At 46.5% G+C, this 22,525-nt stretch overlaps 1 protein-coding gene across 3 annotated transcripts; it reads left to right on the top strand.

Annotated features, from left to right (window-relative positions):
* Positions 1 to 8,858: 8,858 nt before the first annotated feature.
* Positions 8,859 to 21,679, top strand: GGCX (gamma-glutamyl carboxylase). 3 transcript variants are annotated; one of them, XM_009184559.3, is made up of 15 exons: positions 8,859 to 9,002; positions 9,404 to 9,574; positions 11,346 to 11,504; positions 11,824 to 11,989; positions 14,482 to 14,560; positions 15,142 to 15,248; positions 16,393 to 16,556; positions 17,216 to 17,481; positions 17,632 to 17,763; positions 18,136 to 18,287; positions 18,722 to 18,891; positions 19,093 to 19,223; positions 19,621 to 19,768; positions 19,953 to 20,142; positions 20,572 to 21,679. In XM_009184559.3, exons 1-15 carry the CDS (start codon positions 8,960 to 8,962, stop codon positions 20,762 to 20,764), a joined length of 2,271 nt encoding a protein of 756 aa, XP_009182823.1. In that variant the 5' UTR covers positions 8,859 to 8,959; the 3' UTR covers positions 20,765 to 21,679. The 3 variants fall into 3 exon arrangements, with proteins under 3 accessions (XP_009182823.1, XP_003908955.1, XP_009182824.1); XM_003908906.5 differs by having other exon boundaries at positions 19,947 to 20,142; positions 20,572 to 20,935; XM_009184560.4 differs by having other exon boundaries at positions 8,887 to 9,002; positions 9,397 to 9,574; positions 19,947 to 20,142.
* Positions 21,680 to 22,525: the final 846 nt, after the last annotated feature.

Genomic DNA, 22,525 nt, shown 5'->3' with positions numbered 1-22,525 from the left:
AGAATGGCATTCCAAGACTGTTCTCAACCTGCTTTTCTAAACTTCTCTCCCATTAGATTCACCTCCCAGCCCTCCAGTCAACCAAATTACATGTCCTTTCTCAAACATCGTACACCATCCCCCTTCTATATCTTTGCCTAAAGCCTTCACTCATCACTGCTTATGACAATTCTATTCACATTTAAGACATAGCCTCCATGAAGCTTTAGAGATTTCCCCACTGAAGCTACCTTGTTCCTGTTCTGATCTCCATCACATTTTATTTCTTTCAAAGAATCTTTCACACACTTTGTCATACATATTTGACCCCCTCCAACACTTTAAGTCCTATAAACGCAGGCAGGGACTGAGTCCTCACTTTGGTACCCTTTGTAGTATATGACATATGTCCTATACATGTAGGCAACTCACTAAAGTTTTCAGATATTGAACTGAGCTAAGTCTGAAAGAAAGCTTCTTTCTCCACAGTGCAGAGAAAGATGATTTTTGTTGGAAAGCATTTATTGAGAAATTTCTTTCCTAAACTTTGGCCTATTTTATGGATAAATGAATGCTAAATATCACAAATCTTTGTATATTGGTCCTGAAAGGAAAAACTGGAGGTACTGAGTTAGCAAGCTCATTTATTAGCTGTATTTTTCTTTTTTCTATACCTTTTTTTTTGAGATAGAGTCTCACTCTGTCACCAGGCTGGAGTGCAGTGATGCAATCTCAGCTCGCTGCAAACTCTGCCTCCCAGGTTCAAGTAATTCTCTGCCTCAGCCTCCCAAGTAGCTGGGATTACAGGCACCCGATGCCACGCCTGGCTGATTTTTGTATTTTTAGTAGAGACGGGGTTTCAACATCTTGGCCAGGCTGATCTTGAACTCCTGACCTCGTGGTCCACCCGCCTCGGCCTCCCTAAATGCTGGGATTACAGGTGTGAGCCACCGCGCCCAGCTATTAGCTGTATGTTTCCTACACAGAATACTCTCGTTCACCCAAGAGTATTAAGAACTTTTGATTTCCAGCTGGGTGGCTCATGCCTGTAATCACATCACTTTGAGAGGCCAAGGCAGGAGGATGTCTTGAGGGCAGGAGTTCCAGATGAGTCTGGTCAACATAATGAGACCCCGTCTCTACAAAATATTTTTTATTTTATTATTTTATTTTATTTTATTTTTTTATTTTATTTTTGAGACAGAGTCTCGTTCTGTCGCCAGACTGGACTGCAGTGGCGTGATCTCAGCTCACTGCAAACTCTGCCTCCAGGGTTTAAGCGATTCTTCGGCCTCAGCCTCCAGAGTAGCTGGAACTGCAGGCACCTGCCACCATGCTCAGCTAAATTTTATATTTTTTTTAGCAGAGACAGGGTTTCATTATGTTGGCCAGGATGGTCTTGATCTCTTGACCTCATGATCTGTCCGCCTCGACCTTCCAAAGTGCTGGGATTGCAGGCATGAGCCACCGCGCCCGGCCGATTTTATTTTTATTTTATTTTATCTTATTTTAGAAATGGAGTCTCACTCTGTCACCCAGGCTGGAGTGCAGTGGCACGATCTCAGCTCAATGCAACCTCCACCTCCTGGGTTTAAGCAGTTCTCCTGCCTCAGCCTCCCAAGTAACTGGAATTACAGGCATGCACAACCATGCCTGGCTAATTTTTGTATTTTTAGTAGAGATGGAGTTTCGCCATGTTGGCCAGGCTGGTCTTGAACTCCTGACCTCAGATGATCCACCTGCCTTGGCCTCCCAAAGTGCTGGGATTACAGGTGTGAGCCACTGGGGCTGGCCAAAATATTTTTTAAATTAAAAAAATTTTTGAAAAGAACGTGATTTCCCTCTCTCCTTTCAAAACTGCACTCATCCTTCAAAGCCCAAGTGAGACCCGAAGACCCTGTCTCAAAAGAAAGCTTTCCTGATTTCTCTAGTGTAATTCATTTCTTCCTCAATGCTCCCACAGCACTCATTTAACAGTATTTATGACTTTCTACATTCTATTACTGTTATTACTATCCTATTATTTTAAAATTCTTTTATTATTATCATCTGTTTCCTTACCCTTTAACTCCTAGAGGACAGAGGCTACAATTTAGTCATTTTTCCCTCTCTGTAACTTGTTCAGTCCTTAGCACATAGCAGACCATAAATGCTGAACTTAATGGAAGCATTAATACTGAGTAGTCCTAGAAGAGTTGATACAAATTTCCTAAGCCAAACTGAATTCGTTTGGGCCAGTATTTGATAGTGGATTAAGAAATCCATCTCAGACTGGGAGCAACGGCTCATGCCTATAATCCCAGCACTTTGGGAGGCCAAGGTGGGAGGATCACTTGTGTTCAAGAGTTTGAGACCAGCTTGGGCAACATAGTGAGACATTGTCTCTCCAAAATATAAGAAATTAGCCGGGTATGGGGGTGCACGCCTAGTCCCAGCTCCTCAGGAGGCTGAGGCAAGGCGATCACTTGAACCCAGGATGTCGTGTGCAGTGAGCTGTGATCATGCCACTCAGCCTGGGTGACAGAGTGAGAACCTGTCTCAAAAAAAAAAAAAAAAAGCCAGGTGTGGTGGCAGGTGCCTGTAGTCTCAGCTACTTGGGAGGTTGGGGCAGGAGGATCACTAGAGCCCAGGAGTTCTGGGCTATAGTGTGCTATGCCCATCGGGTATCTGCACTAAGCTCAACATTATTATGGTGACCTCCCGGGAGCAAGGAACCACCAGGTTGCCTAAGGAGGGGTGAACCGGCCCATGTGGGAAACAGAGCAGGTCAAAACTCCCATGATGATCAGTAGTGGGATTGCACCTGTGAATAGCCACTGTACTCCAGCCTGGGCAACATAGTGAGACCCTGTCTCTAGAAAGAAAGATGGGTCCAGGCATGGTGGCTCACGCCTGTAATCCCAACACTTTGGGCAGCCAAGGCGGGTGGATCACTTGAAGTCAGCAGTTTGAGACCAGCCTGGTCAATATGGTGAAACCCCGTCTCTACTAAAAATACAAAAATTAGCCAGGCGTGGTGGCAGGCATCTGTAATCCCAGCTACTCAGGAGGCTGAGGCAGGAGAATCGCTTGAACCCGGGAGGCAGAGGTTGCAGTGAGCTCAGATCGTGCCGCTGCACTCCAGCCTGGGCAACAGAGTGAGACTTGGTCTCAAAAAAAAACAAAAACAAAAACAAAAAACAGTGACTTGAGCTGCCTTGCCTGTTAGGATAACCTAGAAGTGAGCTATATCCTCAACAGCAGGAACACAGTTTGCCTGGTGATTCCTCCTGCTATAAATCCATCTGGTACCAATAGCCCCTTTTATGTGTCTACCTCTGCCATTCTTTTCCTTTAGGACAATAGTTCTCGGTGTGTGGCCTAGGAACTCCTGGGAGCTTCGAAGACAAAATTACTGAGGTATTTGCCTTTTTAACGGCTGCCATTTGTACTGATGATGCAAAAGCAATGGTGGGTAAAAGTGCTGGCAACTAAGCAGAAATGAAGACGATGGCATCAAATTGTAGTAGTAACCATTGTATTCCTCAATGCCATGCACTTGCAATTTTTAAAAGTGCCACTTTCTATTAAGAATGTCCTTGATGAAGCCAGGCATAGTGGCTCACACCTGTAATCCCAGCACTTTGGGAGGCTGAGGCAGGTGGATCGCCTGAGGTCAGGAGTTCAAGACCAGCCTGGCCAACATGGTAAAACCTTGTCTCTACTAAAAATACAAAGATTAGCTGGGCGTGGTGGGTGCGTGCCTGTAATCCCAGCTACTTGGGAGGCTGAGGCAGGAGAATCGCTTGAACCAGGGTCAGAGGTTGCAGTGAGCCAAGATCATGCCACTGCACTCCAGCCTGGTGACATAGTAAGACTCAGTCTCAAAAAAAAAAAAAAAAAAAAAAAAAAGAAAATCCTTGATGAAGTAGTACAAATTATTAATTGTATTAAATCTTGACCCTACAGTACATGTCTTTTTAATATTTTGTGTGAAGAAATGGGAAATATGCATATAGCACTTCTGCATACAATAGTTGTCTCATGGTTTGTCAAGAAAAAGCATTCGTGCAATTAAACTAACCTTTGGCCTGGTGCAGTGGCTCACGCCCATAATCCAAACACTTTGGGAGGCCAGGGCAGGAGGATTGCTTGAGATCAGGAGTTTGAGACCAGCCTGGGCAACATGGAGAAACCAGATTTGTACAAAAAATTAACTAGGGGTGGACACCACACCCGGCCAGTTTTTTGTACTTTTTTGTAGAGATGGGGTTTCACCATGTCATCCAGGCTGGTCTCAAACTCCTGACCTCAAGCGATCCTCCCACCTTGGCCTCCCAAAGTTTTGGGATTATGGGTGTGAGCCACTGTGCCCAGCCCCTCTGCCTATTTTTATTTGGGTTGTCTTTTTCATTGTTGAGTTGCAGGAGTTCTTTACATATTCTGGATACTAGACCCTCAGTAGACATGATTTTAAAATATTTCTCTCATTGTTTTCACTTTCAAGTATCCCTTTGATGCACACACCCAAAAAAGCAGACAGTGTCCAATTGCATTCTTTGATGAAGAAGAATACAAGCAGTAAGTCAATTACAGCCTATTTTTTTCTTTTCCTTCTTTCTCTTTCCCTCTCTCTCTCTTTCTTTCTTTGAGACAGGGTCTTGCTCCATTGTCCAGGCTGGAGTGCAGTGGCACAGTGGCAGCTCACTGTGGCCTCAACCTCCCGAGCTCAAGCAGTTCTCCCACCTCAGCCTCCCAAGTAGCTGGGACTCCAGGCGTGCACCACTGCGCCTGGCTACTTTTTGTATTTTTTGTAATTTTTTGTAGAGATGGGGTGTCACCATGTTGCACAGGCTGGTCTCGAACTCCTGAGCTCAAGTAATCCTCCCTCCTCAGCCTCCCAAAGTGCTGGGATTACAGGTGTGAGCCACTGTGCCTAGCCTATGGTTGTTTTTAAATTAACAGACTAGGCCGGGTGAGGTGGCTCACACCTGCAATCCTAGCACTTTGGGAGGCCGAGGTGGGCGGATCAGGGCGAGGTGGCTCACACCTGTAATTCCAGCACTTTGGGAGGCTGAGGTGGGTGGATCACGAGGTCAAGAGCTCAAGACCGTCCTGGCCAACATGGTGAAACCCTGTCTTTACTAAAAATACAAAAATTAGATGGGCGTGGTGTTGTGCACCTGTAGTCCCAGCTACTCAGGAAGCTGGAGAATCACTTGAATGTGGGAAGTGGAGGTTGCAGTGAGCCAAGATTGTGCCACTGCACTCCAGCCTGGTGACAGAGCGAGACTCCATCTCAAAATAAATAAATAAATAAATTAATTAAGTAATCAACTGACAGACTATTTTGGAGGGACAATTTTAGGCTTACAGAAAAATTGAGCAGAAAGTACAGAGAATTCCAGGCTGGGAGCAATGGCTCACGCCTTTAATACCAGCACTTTCGGAGGCCAAAGAGGAAGGATCACTTGAGCTCAGGAGTTTGAGACCAGGCTGGGCAACATGGTGAAACCCCATCTCTACAAAAAATAAAAAAAATTAACCAGGTGCAGTGATGCACGCCTGTAATCCATCTACTTGGGAGGCTGAGGTGGGAGGATCACTTGAGCCCAGAAGGTCAAGGCTGCAGTGAGTCAAGATTGCGACACTGCCCTTCCAGCCTAGGCAACAGAGGGAGACTGTCTCAAAACAAAACAAAAAAAAAAAAAAAAGAAGAAGAAGAAAGTACAGAGAGTTCCCATATCCCCCTTCAGGCTCCCATTTCTCCTATTATTAACCTTTTGCATTAGTGTGGTATATTTGTTACAACTGATGAGCCAGTATGGGTATACTATTAACATAGTCCAGCCAGGCGCAGTGGCTCATGCCTGTAATCCCAGCACTTTGGGAGGCCGAGGCGGGTGGATCACCTGAAGTCAGGAGTTCAAGACCAGCCTGGCCAACATAGTGAAAACCCGTCTTCACTAAAAATACAAAAAATTAGCTGGGCGTGAAGGTGGGTGCCTGTAATCCCAGCTACTCAGGAGGCTGAGGCAGGAGAATCGCTTTAAACTGGGAGGCAGAGGTTGCAGTGAGCCGAGACATTGCACTCCAGCCTGGGCAACAAGAGGGAAACTCTGTCTCAAAAAAGAAAAAAAAATAGTCCATATTGATACATTATAATTAACAAAGTCCATAAGTTACATTAGGCTTTACTCTTTGCATTGTACATTCTATGGGTTTCCACACATGTGACATGTATCCACCATGACACCATTACAACATCATACAAAATAGTTTCACTTCTGCAAAACTCCCCTGTGCTCCACCTACCATTCCTTCCTCCCCCCAACTCCACCTCCCTGGCAGTCACTGATCTTTTTATTGTCTCCATAGTTTAGCCTTTTCAGAATATCATACAGTTGGGGCCAAACGCAGTGCCTCATGCCTGTAATCCCAGCACTTTGACAGGCTGAAGCACGAGGATTGCTTGAGACCAGGAGTTTAAGACCATCTTGGGCAACATAGCAAGACCTTGACTCAAAAAAATACATATATATGTTATATATATGTATATGACATATACATGTATATATTTATATATACATATACATACATATATACATATACATACATATACATATATATGTCATATACATATGTATGTATGTCATATAGATGGAATCATAGTTTGTAGTCTTTCCACATTGATTTTTTTTTTTTTTTTTTGAGACAGAGTCTCGCTGTTTCGCCCAGGCCGGACCGCAGTGGCACAATCTCAGCTCACTGCAAGCTCCGCCTCCCGGGTTCACGCCATTCTCCTGCCTCAGGCTCCTGAGTAGCTGGGACTACAGGCGCCTGCCACCGCGCCCTGCTAATTTTTTTATATTTTCAGTAGAGACGGGGTTTCACCGTATTAGCCAGGATGGTCTCGATCTCCTGACCTCGTGATCCGTCCGCCTCAGCCCCCCAAAGTGCTGGGATTACAGGCGTGAGCCACCGCGCCCGGCCCCACATTGATTTCTTTCACTTAGCAATATGAATTTAAGGTTCCTCCATGTTTTTTAATGGCTTGATAGCTTTTTTTTTTTTTTCCTTGAGATGGATCCCGTTATGTTGCCCTGGCTGGTCTCAAACTCCTGAACTGAGTGGTTGTCTTGCCTCAGCCTCCAGGAAAGCTGGGAAAAGCTGAGACTACAGAAACATGGCATTTTTTTTCCTTTGTAGTACAAGCTAGAAAGCTTTTTTTTTTTTTTTTATTTGAGACAGAGTATTGCCCTTTCACCCTGGCTGGAGTATAGTGGCGCAATCTGGGCTCACTGCAACCTCTGTCTCCCGGGTTCACGCATTCTCCTGCCTCAGCCTCTAGAGTAGCTGGGACTACAGGCACCTGCCACCACGTCCGGCTAATTTTTTGTATTTTTAGTAGAGACGGGGTTTCACCGTGTTACCCAGGATGGTCTCGATCTCCCGACCTCGTGATCCACCCGCCTCGTCCTCCCAAAGTGCTGGGATTACAGGCGTGAGCCACCGCGCCCAGCCAAAAAAATTTCTAATATGGCAAATATTAAAAGATATAATCCACGTAAACAAAGCTTTTAGGATCTTCTATAACTTGTAACACTGTAAATGGTTCCCAAGACCCAACAGTTTGAGAACCACTTCTCTGGGATGCCGCCTTCTTTTCCTGATGGCTAATCCCAGTGGAGAGATTTAGGTATTACAATTCTGTTCCAGACACGCCTGAGAACCTTCTCTGATGGGCCACACTCTACTTACTGCCCTTGCTCTGTATCCGCTCTTCGGTTATGTTGTTCCTGTTTCCCCGGCTGCTTTTTATTTTCCTTCTTTCTTTTCTTCCCGCCTTTTCTTTCCTTTCTCTTTCTTTTTCGCTTTTTGTTTGTTTTTTGAGACGGAGTCTCACTCTGTCGCCCAGGCTGGAATGCAGTGGTGCAATCTTGGCTCACTGCAACCTCCGCCTCCTGGGTTCAAGTGATTCTCCTGCTTCAGCCTCCCGAGTAGCTGGGATTACAGGCGCGCGCCACCATGCCCAGATAACTTTCATATTTTTAGTAGAGATGGGGTTTCACCATGTTGGCCAGGCTGGTCTCGAACTCCTGACCTCATGATCTGCCCGCTTCGGCCTCTCAAACTGCTGGGATTACAGGCGTGAGCTGCTGCACCTGTGTTTTTTTTTTTTTTTTTTTTTTTAGACAGGGTCTCACTCCGTCGCCCAGGCTGGAGTGCAGTGGTGCGATCACAGCTCGCTGCAGCTTCGAACTCCTGGGCTCAAGCGAACCTCCCACCTCAGCCTCCCGAGTAGCTGAAACCACAGGAGCGCGCGACACACACAAACTTTTTTTTCAGTGGTTTTTCTGTTTATGTTGTTGCCTTTTTGTTGTTGTTGTTGTTCTTTATCGATCCTCCCGCCTTGGCCTTCCAAACTGCTGGGATTACAAGCGTGGGCAGTGCCCGGCCCCTACTGCTTTGAAACCTCGGTTCTTTGCAGGTCCTGGAAAATAAAGTGAAGGGGTCTTGCAATAGCTCAAAACCCGGGCAGCCCTTCCAGGTGCATCCTCAATTGGGCGTCAATCTCTGACAAAAAGTTTGCCCTTTGCGCCCGATCCCTCACAACAGAGAGCACTGCACGGACGGAGCGACGGAGAGGACTAATGGTGTCGGGGAGGACCCAAGGAAGTTGGGGAACTCAGACTCTTTTCAGTGTTTAAAAAGAAGATGCCCCTCGGAAGGCATAAGATGCCAGTCTAGCAGTGCGCCTGGAGCCCAACGGCACTGGGGGTATCTTTGCCCCGCCCCAAGGCTCCTCGTTCCACCCCCTGCCGCCAAGCAAGGAATCCGGCGCCGCCGGTCGGGGGTAGTATTTACGACAGTGCTGGCGCTTTGCGGCCGGCCGCACAGCTGCTGACGCGTCGGGAGGCGGAGCCTAGGATAGCAAATCTTCCTGGCGGCTTCTGTTCAGAAGCGGCTGCTGTGACCCACCTTCCTCCTCCGCGGAGCAATGGCGGTGTCTGCCCGGTCCGCGCGGACTTCGCCCAGCTTAGGTAGGCTTAGGACCCCGGCCTCCGGCGGAGAGTTCCGAGGAGCACTGGTCTTATAGCGGCGGGGGAGGGAGGACGCCCAGTGTCTCCTGGTGAGGCGGGGGCCTGCGTGGGGAAGGGGGCGTGGCGTGCTGTGAGACATTTGCAGCCTGCGGCTTCTGGACGATGATGATATTCGGGAACACTTTGCTGTTAGGGGGCTGTAGTCTGAGGGGTTTTGGGACACTGGGGTATCTTGGAGAAGGGGCTGCACTGCAGGGATGTTTCCTATAGTCAGATCATTGAGGCAACCTTATTGAGCCAACCCGGGTGGGCGGAAGCTCTGGGCCGTTGGTGCTGTGATTTCTGTGATTTGAGGTGGAGCCCACCCCCGCACACACGTTTTCTCCAATTATTGGTTGCAGATAAAGTACAGAAAGACAAGGCTGAACTGATCTCAGGGCCCAGGCAGGGCAGCCGAATGGGGAAACTCTTGGGTTTTCAGTGGACAGATTTGTCCAGCTGGCGGAGGCTGGTGACCTTGCTGAATCGACCAACGGACCCTGCAAGCCTGGCTGTCTTTCGTTTTCTTTTTGGTGAGTCTAGTTTATGGGTGGGAACAGTTTGGTTGGGAGTGGGAGAATGACAATCGTCAATTTTTTGGTTGCAAGTAGACTTAGCTCCCTTTTCCTCAGAGCTGAAGATATTGGTATAAAAGAAGAGGTCTTCTCGAAGTTTAGGATTAAACCTACTTTGCCTCCTCCAGTTAGGATTTACTTGGTGGTCAGAAATGCTTTTTTTCCTTATTTCTTTTTCTTAGACGGACTTTCGTTCTTGTTGCCCATTCTGGAGTGCAATGGTGCGATCTTGGCTCACTGTAACCTCCGCCACCCGGGTTCAAGCGATTCTCCTGCCTCAGCCTCCCAAGTAGCTGGGATTACAGGCGCCCACCACACCCGGCTAATTTTTTATTTTATTTTATTTTTGTATTTTTAGTAGAGACGGGGTTTCACCATGTTGGCCAGGCTGGTCTCAAACTCCTGACCTCAGGTGATCCACCCGCATCAGCCTCCCAAAGTGCTGGGATTAAAGGCATGAGCCACCGAGCCCAGCTAAAAATGCTTTGATCTGAGGCTATATGATATTTAGAGGCCAGGCAGCAGTGACCCATTTTGCTTGTGGCATGAGGTTGCCCAGAGGACTCAGAGAAACAGAGCAGGGGGTCACCGGGGCCATACATTTTGGCTGTGACTCTCTAATCGAGAGCTTCTTAACTGAGGCGGCAGCGTGGTGTGCTTGGAATGGTTTACAGATGTGCGGAGATATTAGTCCCCTTAGCCCAGTAGTTCTCAACTGGAGGCAGTTTTGCTCTTTGGGAGACGTTTGGCAATGTTTAGAGACATTTTTAGTTGTCACAACTTGGGGGAGGAAGAATAGGTGACTGCTGGCATCTGTATAGAGGTTAGGGATGCTCCTAAATGTCCTGTAGTGCGTTGGATAATCCTTCTCAATAAATAATTAACCAGCACAAAATGTGACTAGTCCTGAGGTTGAGAAACCCTGCCTTATCTCAAGCTGGCTTCCTGATCTGAGTAGCCCCTTCTGTTTATTCCCAGGGTGTTGACGAAATGCAACAGTTTTCGGGGTGTGCCAGGAAGCAGAAAAGGTTGAGAAGAACTCCCAGAGCTCTTTTCTTTTCTTTTCTTTTCTTTTCTTTCTTTTTTTTTGAGATGGAGTTTCGATCTTGTTGCCCAGGCTGGAGTGCAATGGTGTGATCTTGGCTCACTGTAACCTCCGCCACCCAGGTTCAAGTGATTCTCCTGCTTCAGCCTCCTGAGTAGCTGGGATTACAGGCATGTGGCACCACGCCTGGCTGATTTTTTTGTATTTTTAGTAGAGACGGGGTTTCTCCATGTTGGTCAGGCTGGTCTCAAATTCCCAACCTCAAGTGATGTGCCCACCTCGGCCTCCTAAAGTGCTGGGATTACAGGCGTGAGCCACCATGCCCCGCCTCCCAGAGCACTTTCTGAAGCTCAGTAGGTTGGATCTTCATAGCTGTCAAGACCCTAACAGTTTTTATAGCATTTTGTGCATTTCCCTAATTTAATCCTCTCTGTAGTCCTGTGACATATTCCCCTTCTCACAAATGGGGAATTGGTTAACTGAGCTGCAGGGGCTGTTCTAGATGGCATAACTGATACAGTATTGTGCAGAGTAGGCACTCAGTAATTAATACTGAATAAATGGCAGAGCCAAGGTTAAAAAAGAAGTCTGACCCTGGAGCTGCACACTCTCAACTGTGTTCCACTGTATTCTACTGCTTCCTTAGCTGAGGCCCAATGACCAACTCTCCTATTGCCTTCTTAGGGTTCTTGATGGTGCTAGACATTCCCCAGGAGCGGGGGCTCAGCTCCCTGGACCGAAAATACCTTGATGGGCTGGATGTGTGCCGCTTCCCCTTGCTGGATGCCCTACGCCCACTCCCACTTGACTGGATGTATCTTGTCTACACCATCATGTTTCTGGGTGAGGGGAACTGTGGGAGAGATGGAAATATTGACTGGCCTGCCAGAAACACAGAAATAGAAGCATGCTGGTGAATGGTCAAAGTCTTTGGCACCTTATTTCACTTCTGCTGTGATCAATTTCATGCTGTTGACCTGTGTGTCACCTGAGCTGTTGTCCCATAATTCTTTTTAAAATATTAAAATAGCATCTAATTTTCGTTTAGTTTTACCTGATTGTACAATGCTTGATTTTTCTTAATTCCAACCATATCCTGGCCCAGGGAAACTGGGCCTGTGGTGATCTCTTGACCTCTTAATCCTCTCCCTACAAATCCCAGGGGCACTGGGCATGATGCTGGGCCTGTGCTACCGGATAAGCTGTGTGTTATTCCTGCTGCCATACTGGTATGTGTTTCTCCTGGACAAGACATCATGGAACAACCACTCCTATCTGTATGGGTTGTTGGCCTTTCAGCTGACATTCATGGATGCAAACCACTACTGGTATGAGTCTGGGGGGACAAAGGGGAGGGGTTGGCTGGGTCAGGATGGTTATCAGAGATAGGGGCCCAGTGAGGTTCTAGAATTTGCCCCTGTCAGGATATTTTCAGTCATGCTTTGCAAAATATGGTTCCAAGGTCACTTTGATCTGGGTGGATTTGGGAGGGGAAAGGGCCAACTAGTTGGAGCACTTGGGATGACAAAAAGCAAAATGTCTCCATCCCACCCCTTCATTCTTTCCATATCTCCCCAGGTGCCTTGATTTATTCACCTCTTGTAACCCTCTTAGAGAGAAAAAGAGAATACTAAAGCCAGACATAGTTGTTTTCAGATACTTTAAGGGTGGTTATGTAGAAGAGGGAGCAGACTTTCTCTGTGTAAGCCCAGAAGGGCAGAGTTAGAGCCAAAAGTAGAAGTTGCTGTGAGGCAGAGTTCACGTCAGGAGAAGAGGGCCCACCAGGGCTGCTCAGCATTGCTGTTCTGGGAGGAGGTAACCCTTCCCCATTTCTGGCTTAGGTGACTGTCTCCCAGGGGAGTTGGAGAAGGGATTTGGAGATGAGGTGGCAGGGCAGATGACCTTAAGGATTCTTTATATGTTGAATGAGAAGCAATAAAATAGGTGTCGATAAAATGAGTTTGGGGAAAAAAATCTCAAACATTGAATTCATTACCAGTCATTAAGTTTTATTTATTTTTCTTTTTATTTATTTATTTTTAAATAGAGATGGGGTCTCGCTTTGTTGCCCAGGCTGGTCTTGAACTTCTGGGCTCAAGCAGTCCTCCCACCTCGACCTCCCAAAGTGCTGGGATTACAGGCATGAGCCACTGCGCCTGGCCTATTTGTTAATACACACATACAAATACCCCTGTGGTAAAATTTGAAACTCATTCAGAATGGCCAGCTCAGATCTTAGAGAATTGAGATAGTTTTGATAGAATATCTCTGAAAAGTTCTGTTGTGGGGGTATTTGTTGAAATGGCGTCTCACTGTGTCACCCAGGCTAGAGTGCAGTGGCGTGCTCATAGCTCACTGCAGCCTCAACCTTCTTGGGTTCAGGTGATCCTTCCATCTCAGCCTCCAGAGTAGCTGGAACAACAGGTGTGTGCCACCACACTCAGCTAATTTTTTTTTTTTTTTGAGACAGAGTCTCACTTTGTCACCCAGGCTGGAGTGCAGTGGCACCATCTCGGCTCACTGCAAGCTCCGCCTCCTGGGTTTACGCCATTCTCCTGCCTCAGCCTCCGAGTAGCTGGGACTACAGGCACGCACCACCACGCCCGGCTAATTTTTTGTATTTTTAGTGGAGTCGGGGTTTCACCGTGTTAGCCAGGATGGTCTCGATCTCCTGACCTCGTGATCCGCCCGCCTCGGCCTCCCAAAGTGCTGGGATTACAGGCGTGAGCCACCGCGCCCGGCCACACTCAGCTAATTTTTAAAATTTTTTGTAGAGACAGGATCTCACTATGTTGCTCAGGCTAGTCAGAATTTCCATTTTTATGACTTTATGCATTTTGAAAAAATCACATATCATTTATTCAGGGTTTTCCACATGGCAGGCACTATACTAAATATTTAGAATTTTTCCTCATTGAAACCCTATAAGGTCGATGGTGCTATTCACATTTTGTTTTTTGGAGTCAGGGTCTTGCTCTGTCCCTGAGGCCAGAGTGCAGTGGTGCAGTCATAGCTCACTGCAACCTCAAACTCCTGGGCTCTAGCGATTCTCTCACTTTAGCTTCCCAAAATGTTGGTATTATAGGCATGAGCTACTGAGCCTGGCCTGTTCCCATTTTAAAGATAAAGAAGCTGAGTATTGGACAGTGAAGAATTTGCCTAAGGTCAGCTAGTGGTTAAGAAACGGCAGTAAGTCCAGGCGTTCTTGACTGCAGAGTCCAGTGCTCTTGACCACAGTGTAAGCTGCCTCTTTCCCAGCTTCTACTTCTTGAAAACATGCTTTGCTTCTGCTTCCCCAGAGTACATGTGGTGTTAGTAGCCTGGGTTTATCAGTTCTCTTCCAGAATACAAGCTTTTAGCAGGGACCCTCTTATACTGGATCCTGGCATCCAGGTCTATGAAACGTTAATTTATATTGTGTGTTACTCTGCTGTTGAGTGTTTTGATTTTTTTTTAAAGATAATACAATGCATATTTATTTACACACACATAGCTTTTCAAACACTCCGAATTCCTTCCCTTTTTCAGTAATTTTCTAGTATTGTAGTCCTTTTTTCCTGATTTGATCCATTACAACAAACTCAACTGTGAGCCAACAAGAAATACTGAATTTTTGCTGTTATAACTTAGTAGCAATATTTCTTCTATGACTTGTATAATCACATTAGAATTTGCTCATATAATTCTAAAAGGTCTCAGAATAACCAGGGAGGATATGGGAGATGTGCCCAGGATAGATAGGATTATCGTGTATAAAAGGAAAGATGGGATGGTAGCTGGATTAAGCAGCACCCCCCTATGTTTACCTCCCTCGGTATAGGTCCGTGGACGGTCTGTTGAATGCCCGTAGGAGGAATGCCCACGTGCCCCTCTGGAACTATGCAGTGCTGCGTGGCCAGGTACAGCATTTTAGGACAGAGGGAGGAGCTCCTTGACAGCCATGTGGTCAGCATGGCCATCCCACTGCCAGACTACAGTCTCCGCTGCCTCCCTGGATCTTCTGTTTTTACCCTTTGCTGGAAAACTAGGCTGGCTTCTCATTTTTTCCAATCCCTTAATCTCTGAATTCTCTCATTTGTCAAGGAAAGACTAGAGTTTTGTCCCTGCTAGATTGGAATCTTCATGACAAAGAGAAAGGATTCAGTCTGTGCTTTATGACTTCTTCCTTGGTGCCTGATACTGTCGCTGGCATTGGTTGGATGTCAATAAATGCTGGTTGGATGAGTGAATTTCTGAGATGAATGAATAGAAGACGGGGTCTATTCTTCCTTGGGCCCTGGACTCAGATCAGTATTTGTTTTATTCATTTAAAAAATATGTAAGTAGATTATTTGGGTCAAGGACTATAATATTTGGGTCAAAGACTGTAACTCAGGAGCATGGATTAAAGTTGTCCTAACTATATGCTCCTTATTTTATTCTTGCCTATCTGTAGAAAAGACTCTTTTGGCTTGAACTTTGTGTTACATTTTATTTTCAGATTTTCATTGTGTACTTCATTGCGGGTGTGAAAAAGCTGGATGCAGACTGGGTTGAAGGCTATTCCATGGAATATTTGTCCCGGCACTGGCTCTTCAGTCCCTTCAAGTGAGTGGCAGTCAGGGTGGAGGCCTCTTGGAGGCATGGGGACAGAGCAGGTGACTCATCTCTCTCAGTAATGGTACCTGTTCCTACTTTGCCTGAATTTGCCACATGCCTTCCTTTGTCCACTCATCTCCCTATTCAGCGGAAGCAGAGTCAGTGGTATCAAAAGACTAAGCCCTAGCTGCTCTTGGGAGATATATGGTATAGATGAGCAAGAAAGGAAAAGAAATTTAAAAAGGAAAGGAAAGAGCCAGAACTGGCTGACTTGGTGAGTGAGCCAGTGCCCTCAGCAACTGCCTTGGATGGTGTCTGTGTCCTTGCCTCCCATCAGAGCCCTGCAGCTGATGTACTGAGAAGATGGGCACTCACTGTGTAGGCTCTGACAAAACCATTATTACCACTTCCACAAAACAAAGGGTCACCTCTCTAATTTCTATCTTCTTCCCATTTCTTCTTTCCTCTTGTTTTACTTTATTCTCTTTCTTCTTCCCTGTTATTTTCCAGTTCCTGGAGTTTGACTTCATTATTTTGTTAGCCAAGCATTTACCTTTTAACGTTTCCTCTCACTCATGACCTCCGTGGGGAACCTGCCTTCCACAACACACACACATCTCAGTCAAATTTTGTCCTAGGAGATCTGCCCTTGCTTATTACAAAGGATATGTTAGAAAACATTGAACACCTAAAGCTGTGAAAATGTAGAGGGGGCTGGGCATGGTAGCTCATTCCTGTAATCCCGGCACTTTGGGATGCTGGGGTGGAAGGATTGCTTGAGCCCAGGAGTTCAAGACCAGCCTGAGCAACATAAGACCCTGTCTCTACAAAAAAAAATTAAAAAAACAGGCATGGTGGCATGTGCCTGTGGTCCCAGCTGCTTGGGAGGCTGAGGCAGGATTGCTTGAGCCCAGGAGTTTGAAGCTACAGTGTGCCATGATCATGCCACTGCCTTCCAGCCTAGGTGACAGAGTGAAAATTGGTTTGAACAACAACAACAAACAACCTAGAGGAGTGTCTTCATGGGTGGATTATGTACCTTAGGCATCTACCCAGCCACTGGAGTAGCCAAGGCACATTCGTGCTGTGAATGTGCTTTGACTAATGTGTTCTCCAGTGGGCTGGTGCTTGAACTTTCTCCATGTGTTTGCAGACTGTTGTTGTCCGAGGAGCTGACTAGCCTGCTGGTCGTGCACTGGGGTGGGCTGCTGCTTGACCTCTCAGCTGGTTTCCTGCTCTTTTTTGATGCCTCAAGATCCATTGGCCTCTTCTTTGTGTCCTACTTCCACTGCATGAATTCCCAGCTTTTCAGCATTGGTCAGTACCTGTAGCCTGGTAGGAAACAGGAACCATAGTTCTGCAGGAAGGGATGCTAATAGCCAGAGACATTGTTTGGGAGTGGGAGAGGGTGGTGTGAGCAGTAGCTAAATTAAACCCAGGGCAGTCACTATGAAGTAGGCATAAATGGGGATAAGAGGATTGGGACTTCTGGGCTTAGTATGTTGTACAGTAAGGAATCTCCAGGAAGAACAAATACCTTACAGTTAAGAACTACTTTCCGGCTGGGCGTGGTGGGTCACGTTTGTAATCCTAGCACTTTGGGATGCCGAGATGGGTGGATCACCTGAGGTCAGGAGTTCGAGACCGGCCTGGCCAACATGGTGAGACCCTGTCTCTACTAAAAGTACAAAACTTAGCTGAGCATGGTGGCGCATGCCTGTAATCCCAGCTGCTTGGGAGGCTGAGGCAAGAGAATCGCTTGAACCCAGGAGGCAGAGGTTGCAGTGAGCTGAGATCATGCCACTGCACTCCAGCCTGGGCAACAGAGCAAGAATCTGTCTCAAAAAAAAAAAAAAAGAAAAAAGAACTGCTTTCCTTTTCAGTGAAACACCTGGGAGAAGTCTCCTAAGGGAACAGGGTTGAAGAGGCCCAACCAAACTCCTCCTGAAATTTATATTTTCTCCCTGCTTTCCTAGGTATGTTCTCCTACGTCATGCTGGCCAGCAGCCCTGTCTTCTGTTCCCCTGATTGGCCTCGGAAGCTGGTGTCCCACTGCCCCCAAAGGTTGCAAGAACTGTTGCCCCTCAAGGCAGCCCCTCAGCCCAGCGTTTCCTGTGTGTATAAGAGGAGCCAGGGCAAAGGTGGCCAGAAACCAGGGCTGCGCCATCAGCTGGGAGCTGCCTTTACTCTGCTCTACCTCCTGGAGCAGCTATTCCTGCCCTATTCTCATTTTCTCACCCAGGTTTGTAGGGGCTATGGAGTGTACACTGGGCTTAGAAAGGGATGGATGACAACAGTTGGGAAAGAAAGGCTGGTTTTGCAGCCCCTTCTTGGTAGGGGATGGGGTCAGTGAGAAGCATTGAGCTGAGTCCCCTCTGCGCTGCCTTCCCAGGGCTATAACAACTGGACAAATGGGCTGTACGGCTATTCCTGGGACATGATGGTGCACTCCCGCTCCCACCAGCACGTGAAGATCACCTACCGTGATGGCCGCACTGGCGAACTGGGCTATCTTAACCCTGGGGTGAGATGTCTGATGCTGACAATTTACTGTTCTTCAGAGCCCGCTTGTGCTTTGGGGTCTGGTTTTGTCTTACACACACCATAAAGCAAAACAAATTTGAGTCTGCTTTGCTTTTTCTCAAGAGCCAGATTGAACTATCTTTTGTGTGGGTTGAGATAGGGCAATGTCATTCATTTCCTTGAACTGAGATTAGATTTAGGAAAAGTAAGCACCACTAGCCCAGCAATGAAAAATTCATTCCCAAAGGCAAGTTCCGTTTTTTTCTAGCCAGAATGGGCAGCAGGCAGGGATCTCATTGTGCCATTGGCAGTGCATGACCTGTCTTGGAAGTTGATAATGATGAGGTGGGACTAATATGGGGGTTTGGGGCAGGTATTTACACAGAGCCGGCGATGGAAGGATCATGCAGACATGCTGAAGCAATATGCCACTTGCCTGAGCCACCTGCTTCCCAAGTATAATGTCACTGAGCCCCAGATCTACTTTGATATTTGGGTCTCCATCAATGACCGCTTCCAGCAGAGGTGGGCAAGGGGAGCAGAGAGTGGGAAAAAAATGAAGCACAGTTCTTTTTACCAAGATGAACAGCCCTTGCTTCCTGGTATTTGTCTTGCTTAAAAGGCTGTCCTTCCTCTAGTGCATGTCCCCATTGATCTGGTTGTGGGCATAGCTGGTTGCTTCCAGCAGGGGGCACCATCATCCAGGAGAAAAGTGAGTTGACTTGTTCTTTTAAACACTGTTAACACAATGCCTTCTCAGGTAGCCGCTAACCCCGATTATTCCAGTGCTCCAGATCTCTTCTGCCTTCTCTCTCTGCCCTGGACTGGCAATAACATGCTGACATAGGCCATTTCTTCTACTTCTATTCCCTGTCCTTGGGAATGATGAAAGGGACAGAACTGGAAGTTCTGGTGGGTGGGTGGCTGTGATGTCCTTAGAACATGGTTTTCTTTCTAAGGATTTTTGACCCTCGTGTGGACATCGTGCAGGCCGCTTGGTCCCCCTTTCAGCGCACATCCTGGGTGCAACCACTCTTGATGGACCTGTCTCCCTGGAGGGCCAAGTTACAGGAAATCAAGAGCAGCCTGGACAACCACACTGAGGTGGTCTTCATTGCAGATTTCCCTGGTATGGAGGAAAGTGAGGAGAGGCTTTTCTGTCTTTCCTTCTGACTTCCTTGGCTAGGGACATTCCATGTGGTGGGAGGGGAGAGGGAATGTTTTTGAAACCTAAGGAGATGATGGTGGTAAAGGTGTGATGTCTCTGTTCTGGCTGGGAGTGAGTTCACTCTACCATAGGGTGGGATGATGAACTCTGTTGGTCTGGCAGGACTGCACCTGGAAAATTTTGTGAGTGAAGACCTGGGCAACACTAGCATCCAGCTGCTGCAGGGGGAAGTGACTGTGGAGCTTGTGGCAGAACAGAAGAACCAGACTCTTCGAGAGGGAGAAAAAATGCAGGTATTTTGCTGGGATTAACAACAGCAGAAAGAGCTGAGCGCAGTGGCTCACACCAGTAATCCCAGCTTCTTAGGAGGCTGAGGTGGGAAGCCAGGAATTCACAGTCAGCCTGAGCAACATAGTGAGACCCCTAACAATTTAAAAAACAATGGCAGAAAGCTTAGATGAGCAAGGTTCATTTATTATAGACTGAAAATATTTTACCATAGCAGTAATGCAGTGGATCTCAAAAAACAAGGGCCCTTCGGACTGTGAATAGCCTCATCCAGGATTCTAGAAGTCAGTTACTTTGAATTCCAAAACACAATTGAGTAGAAAGCCAAGAGTCAGAGTAGGGAGGCCATAGGCTGGCTAGAGAAAAGCTGATGAAATTTATCCATTTCTTCTCCCTTGTCAGTTGCCTGCTGGTGAGTACCATAAGGTGTATACAACATCACCTAGCCCTTCCTGCTACATGTACATCTATGTCAACACTACAGAGCTTGCACTGGAGCAAGACCTGGCATATCTGCAAGAATTAAAGGAAAAGGTGGAGAATGGAAGTGGTGAGTGTATGAACATTTGGACTGAGATAGCCATAGCCCCTGGTTTCAAGAAGTCAGGGTTATGAATGATGTTCTAGCCATTCAAGAGTGAACTTGAAGTCTCTAGCTGGCAGAAGGGGAGTTCTAAGGGGAGAGAGTGATCCATCTCAGTGATTCCTTTTTTCTGTCTTCCGGGCAGAAACAGGGCCTCTACCCCCAGAGCTGCAGCCTCTGTTGGAAGGGGAAGTAAAAGGGGGCCCTGAGCCAACACCTCTGGTTCAGACCTTTCTCAGACGCCAACAAAGGCTCCAGGCGATTGAACGCCGGCGAAATACTCCTTTCCACGAGCGATTCTTCCACTTCTTGTTGCGAAAGCTCTATGTCTTTCGCCGCAGGTAAGTTCACAACAGTATTTGTCATTGCCATCATATGTTGGCAAGCTTGGTAACTTTCCCCTGGGGAGGGTAACACTAGAGACTCATACAGGAAAGGACAGTTTAGCGCTAGATATCTTTTTCTGCCATTCTTCTCCTTGATTTACTGGAAGAATAAGTGGCCTACATCTGATGGCCTCCTTTCTTGTTCTGCCTTAGCTTATCTCTAGCCTCTCTGTGGGCTGTTCCTACCCTATCCTGGAATCCTCTACCAGACTGTATAAAGAGTGGAGTACCCTTCCAGCTGGGAGATAGAGGGTCACTTGGGGCGAGATTCCCATATATGCCTGTGTGGGAAGAGCGAGGACCAGGTGCCTTCTAAGGGCTTTAGCTGAAATTCTTCTGGTGAAACAGGAGTTTGAACTTGGTCTGCTTTTTCCTGTTTTTCAGCTTCCTGATGACTTGTATCTCACTTCGAAATCTGATATTAGGCCGCCCTTCCCTGGAGCAGCTGGCCCAGGAGGTGACTTATGCAAACTTGAGACCCTTTGAGCCAGTTGGAGAACCGAGTCCTTCAAACATGGATTCTTCACATCCTAATCCTCCTGAGTCAAATCCTGATCCTGTCCACTCAGAGTTCTGAAAGGGGCCAGATGTTGGGTGCAGATGTAGAAGCAGCCAGTCACAGACCCATTCTATGCAATGGACATTTATTTGAAAAAAGTTCTCAAAAGTTTTTTGCATTTTTTTTTTTTTTTGGTCTAAAGCTGTTTTTAACTCAAAGATTATAACTTAGAGGAACCAAGGAAATAAAGCAAATAAGATTTAACAATCCAAGATTGAGAGGCCAGGAGGAGGTTAGAAGCAATGTGAAACTGTCTTCCTAGAATAAGATGGTAAGAGTAAGGTTTAAAGTGGCTTTTTGGGGCCTGGGTGCCATGGCTCATGCCCATAATCCCAGCATTTTGGGAGGCTGAGGCGGGCAGATCACTTAAGGCCAGGAGTTCAAGACCAGCCTGGCCAACATGGCAAAACCCCCGTCTCTACTAAAAATACAAAAATTACCCGGATGTGGTGGCAGGTGCCTGTAATCCAACTACCCAGGAGATTGAGGCATGAGAGTCGCTTGGGCCTGGGAGGCGGAGGTTGCAGTGAGCTGAGATCAAGCCACTGCACTCCAGCCTGGGCAACAGAGCAAGACTTCATCTCAAAATAAATAAAGTGGCCCTTGGGGAAAAGCAATTTAATATACCACGATGAGTAGCTAACCATTCCCAAGTGTTTGCTATGTGCTACACACCGTGTGAGCAGTGTTACCTGCCTTACCACATTAGGCTGAGAAGTAAAATAATTTGCCCAAAGACATACAGCTAGTGAGGGATGGACTGATGGTTTGAACTTAACATCTATTTGACTTAAGGTCCCGCACCTTGCCACTTGCAATTTTCAGCATCACTGATAATCTGAAATAATGTAGCTTAAAATGTGTTTTCTTAATTAAAAGTATAATTGGATGGTGGTCAGGTTGTAAATGCACATAAATTTATCTTCCTTGCAATTTTGGTTCCTTCTTTGTTCCTATTATCTATATACACCCAGTAAGTGTTTCACTAGCAAAACTCTGACTTATGAGAGCAGTCAGAATAGCAGCATCAAAGTTAAATAAGGAAATCTAGATGATTGCTAGATTTTCTCTAAAAATAAGCTTAGTATTTGGTATTATTCTAGCCTTTAGTGAGCAGAAGGGGAGGTAAAGTAAGAATTAACCAAATTTAGTAAGGGATTAGGGAATGCTTAGACATTTTGTACATTTGGGTGTACAAAGGTAACTCAGAAAGCTCTTCAGTGAAAATTAAAAGGGTTGGCACTGAGCTAGGAAGCGAGAATGCAGGGTTATAAGAAAGGATCCTTGCTTTGGGAGCTCATGGACTTGTAGAGGGACTGGTAGTAAATTGGCAGTCTCAGTAACTTCTGTAAATAATTGCATCTCTTTTTGCAGGCTTCTCTTCTCATACTCTCCCCTACTCCTCCTTGGACAGTGTTCCCAGGGTTCTTTCCTAAGCCACTGCCTTTTCACTATACATACTTCAGATGATTGTGTCTACTCCAGGATTTCCAGTGATGCTAGGTTTCTTTCCTGTGCCCTAGACATATAGGTCTGAGTTCCACCTGGATATCCCACAGAGCTGTCAAGCTCAGTTCATCCTAAACAGAACTTACATTCACCCCCAACTCAGACGTCCTTATTCTTTATTATTGAATGGCAGCTCTATACGGTAACCAAGCTGTTATCTCTAGGTCATCAGCCTTGACTCTTCCCTTTTCCTTGCATTTCTTATAATTGCCAAGTCCCATCAATTTTACCTCCTGGATACCTCTTGAATCTATTTTTTTTAAAGACAGG

The sequence above is a fragment of the Papio anubis genome, chromosome 14 (assembly GCF_008728515.1).
Source record: "Papio anubis isolate 15944 chromosome 14, Panubis1.0, whole genome shotgun sequence".
NCBI lineage: Eukaryota > Metazoa > Chordata > Mammalia > Primates > Cercopithecidae > Papio > Papio anubis.
The sequence above is the reverse complement of the archived record's forward strand: the minus strand, read 5'-3'. Positions and strand labels throughout refer to the sequence as shown.

Coding starts and splice junctions, on each gene's coding strand:
- GGCX (XM_003908906.5), top strand. CDS start 8,960: ATGGCGGTGTCTGCCCGGTCCGCGCGGACTTCGCCCAGCTTAG. Junction 11,990..14,481: donor ATGGATGCAAACCACTACTG/GTATGAGTCTGG, acceptor CCCTCGGTATAG/GTCCGTGGACGGTCTGTTGA. Junction 14,561..15,141: donor ATGCAGTGCTGCGTGGCCAG/GTACAGCATTTT, acceptor TTTTATTTTCAG/ATTTTCATTGTGTACTTCAT.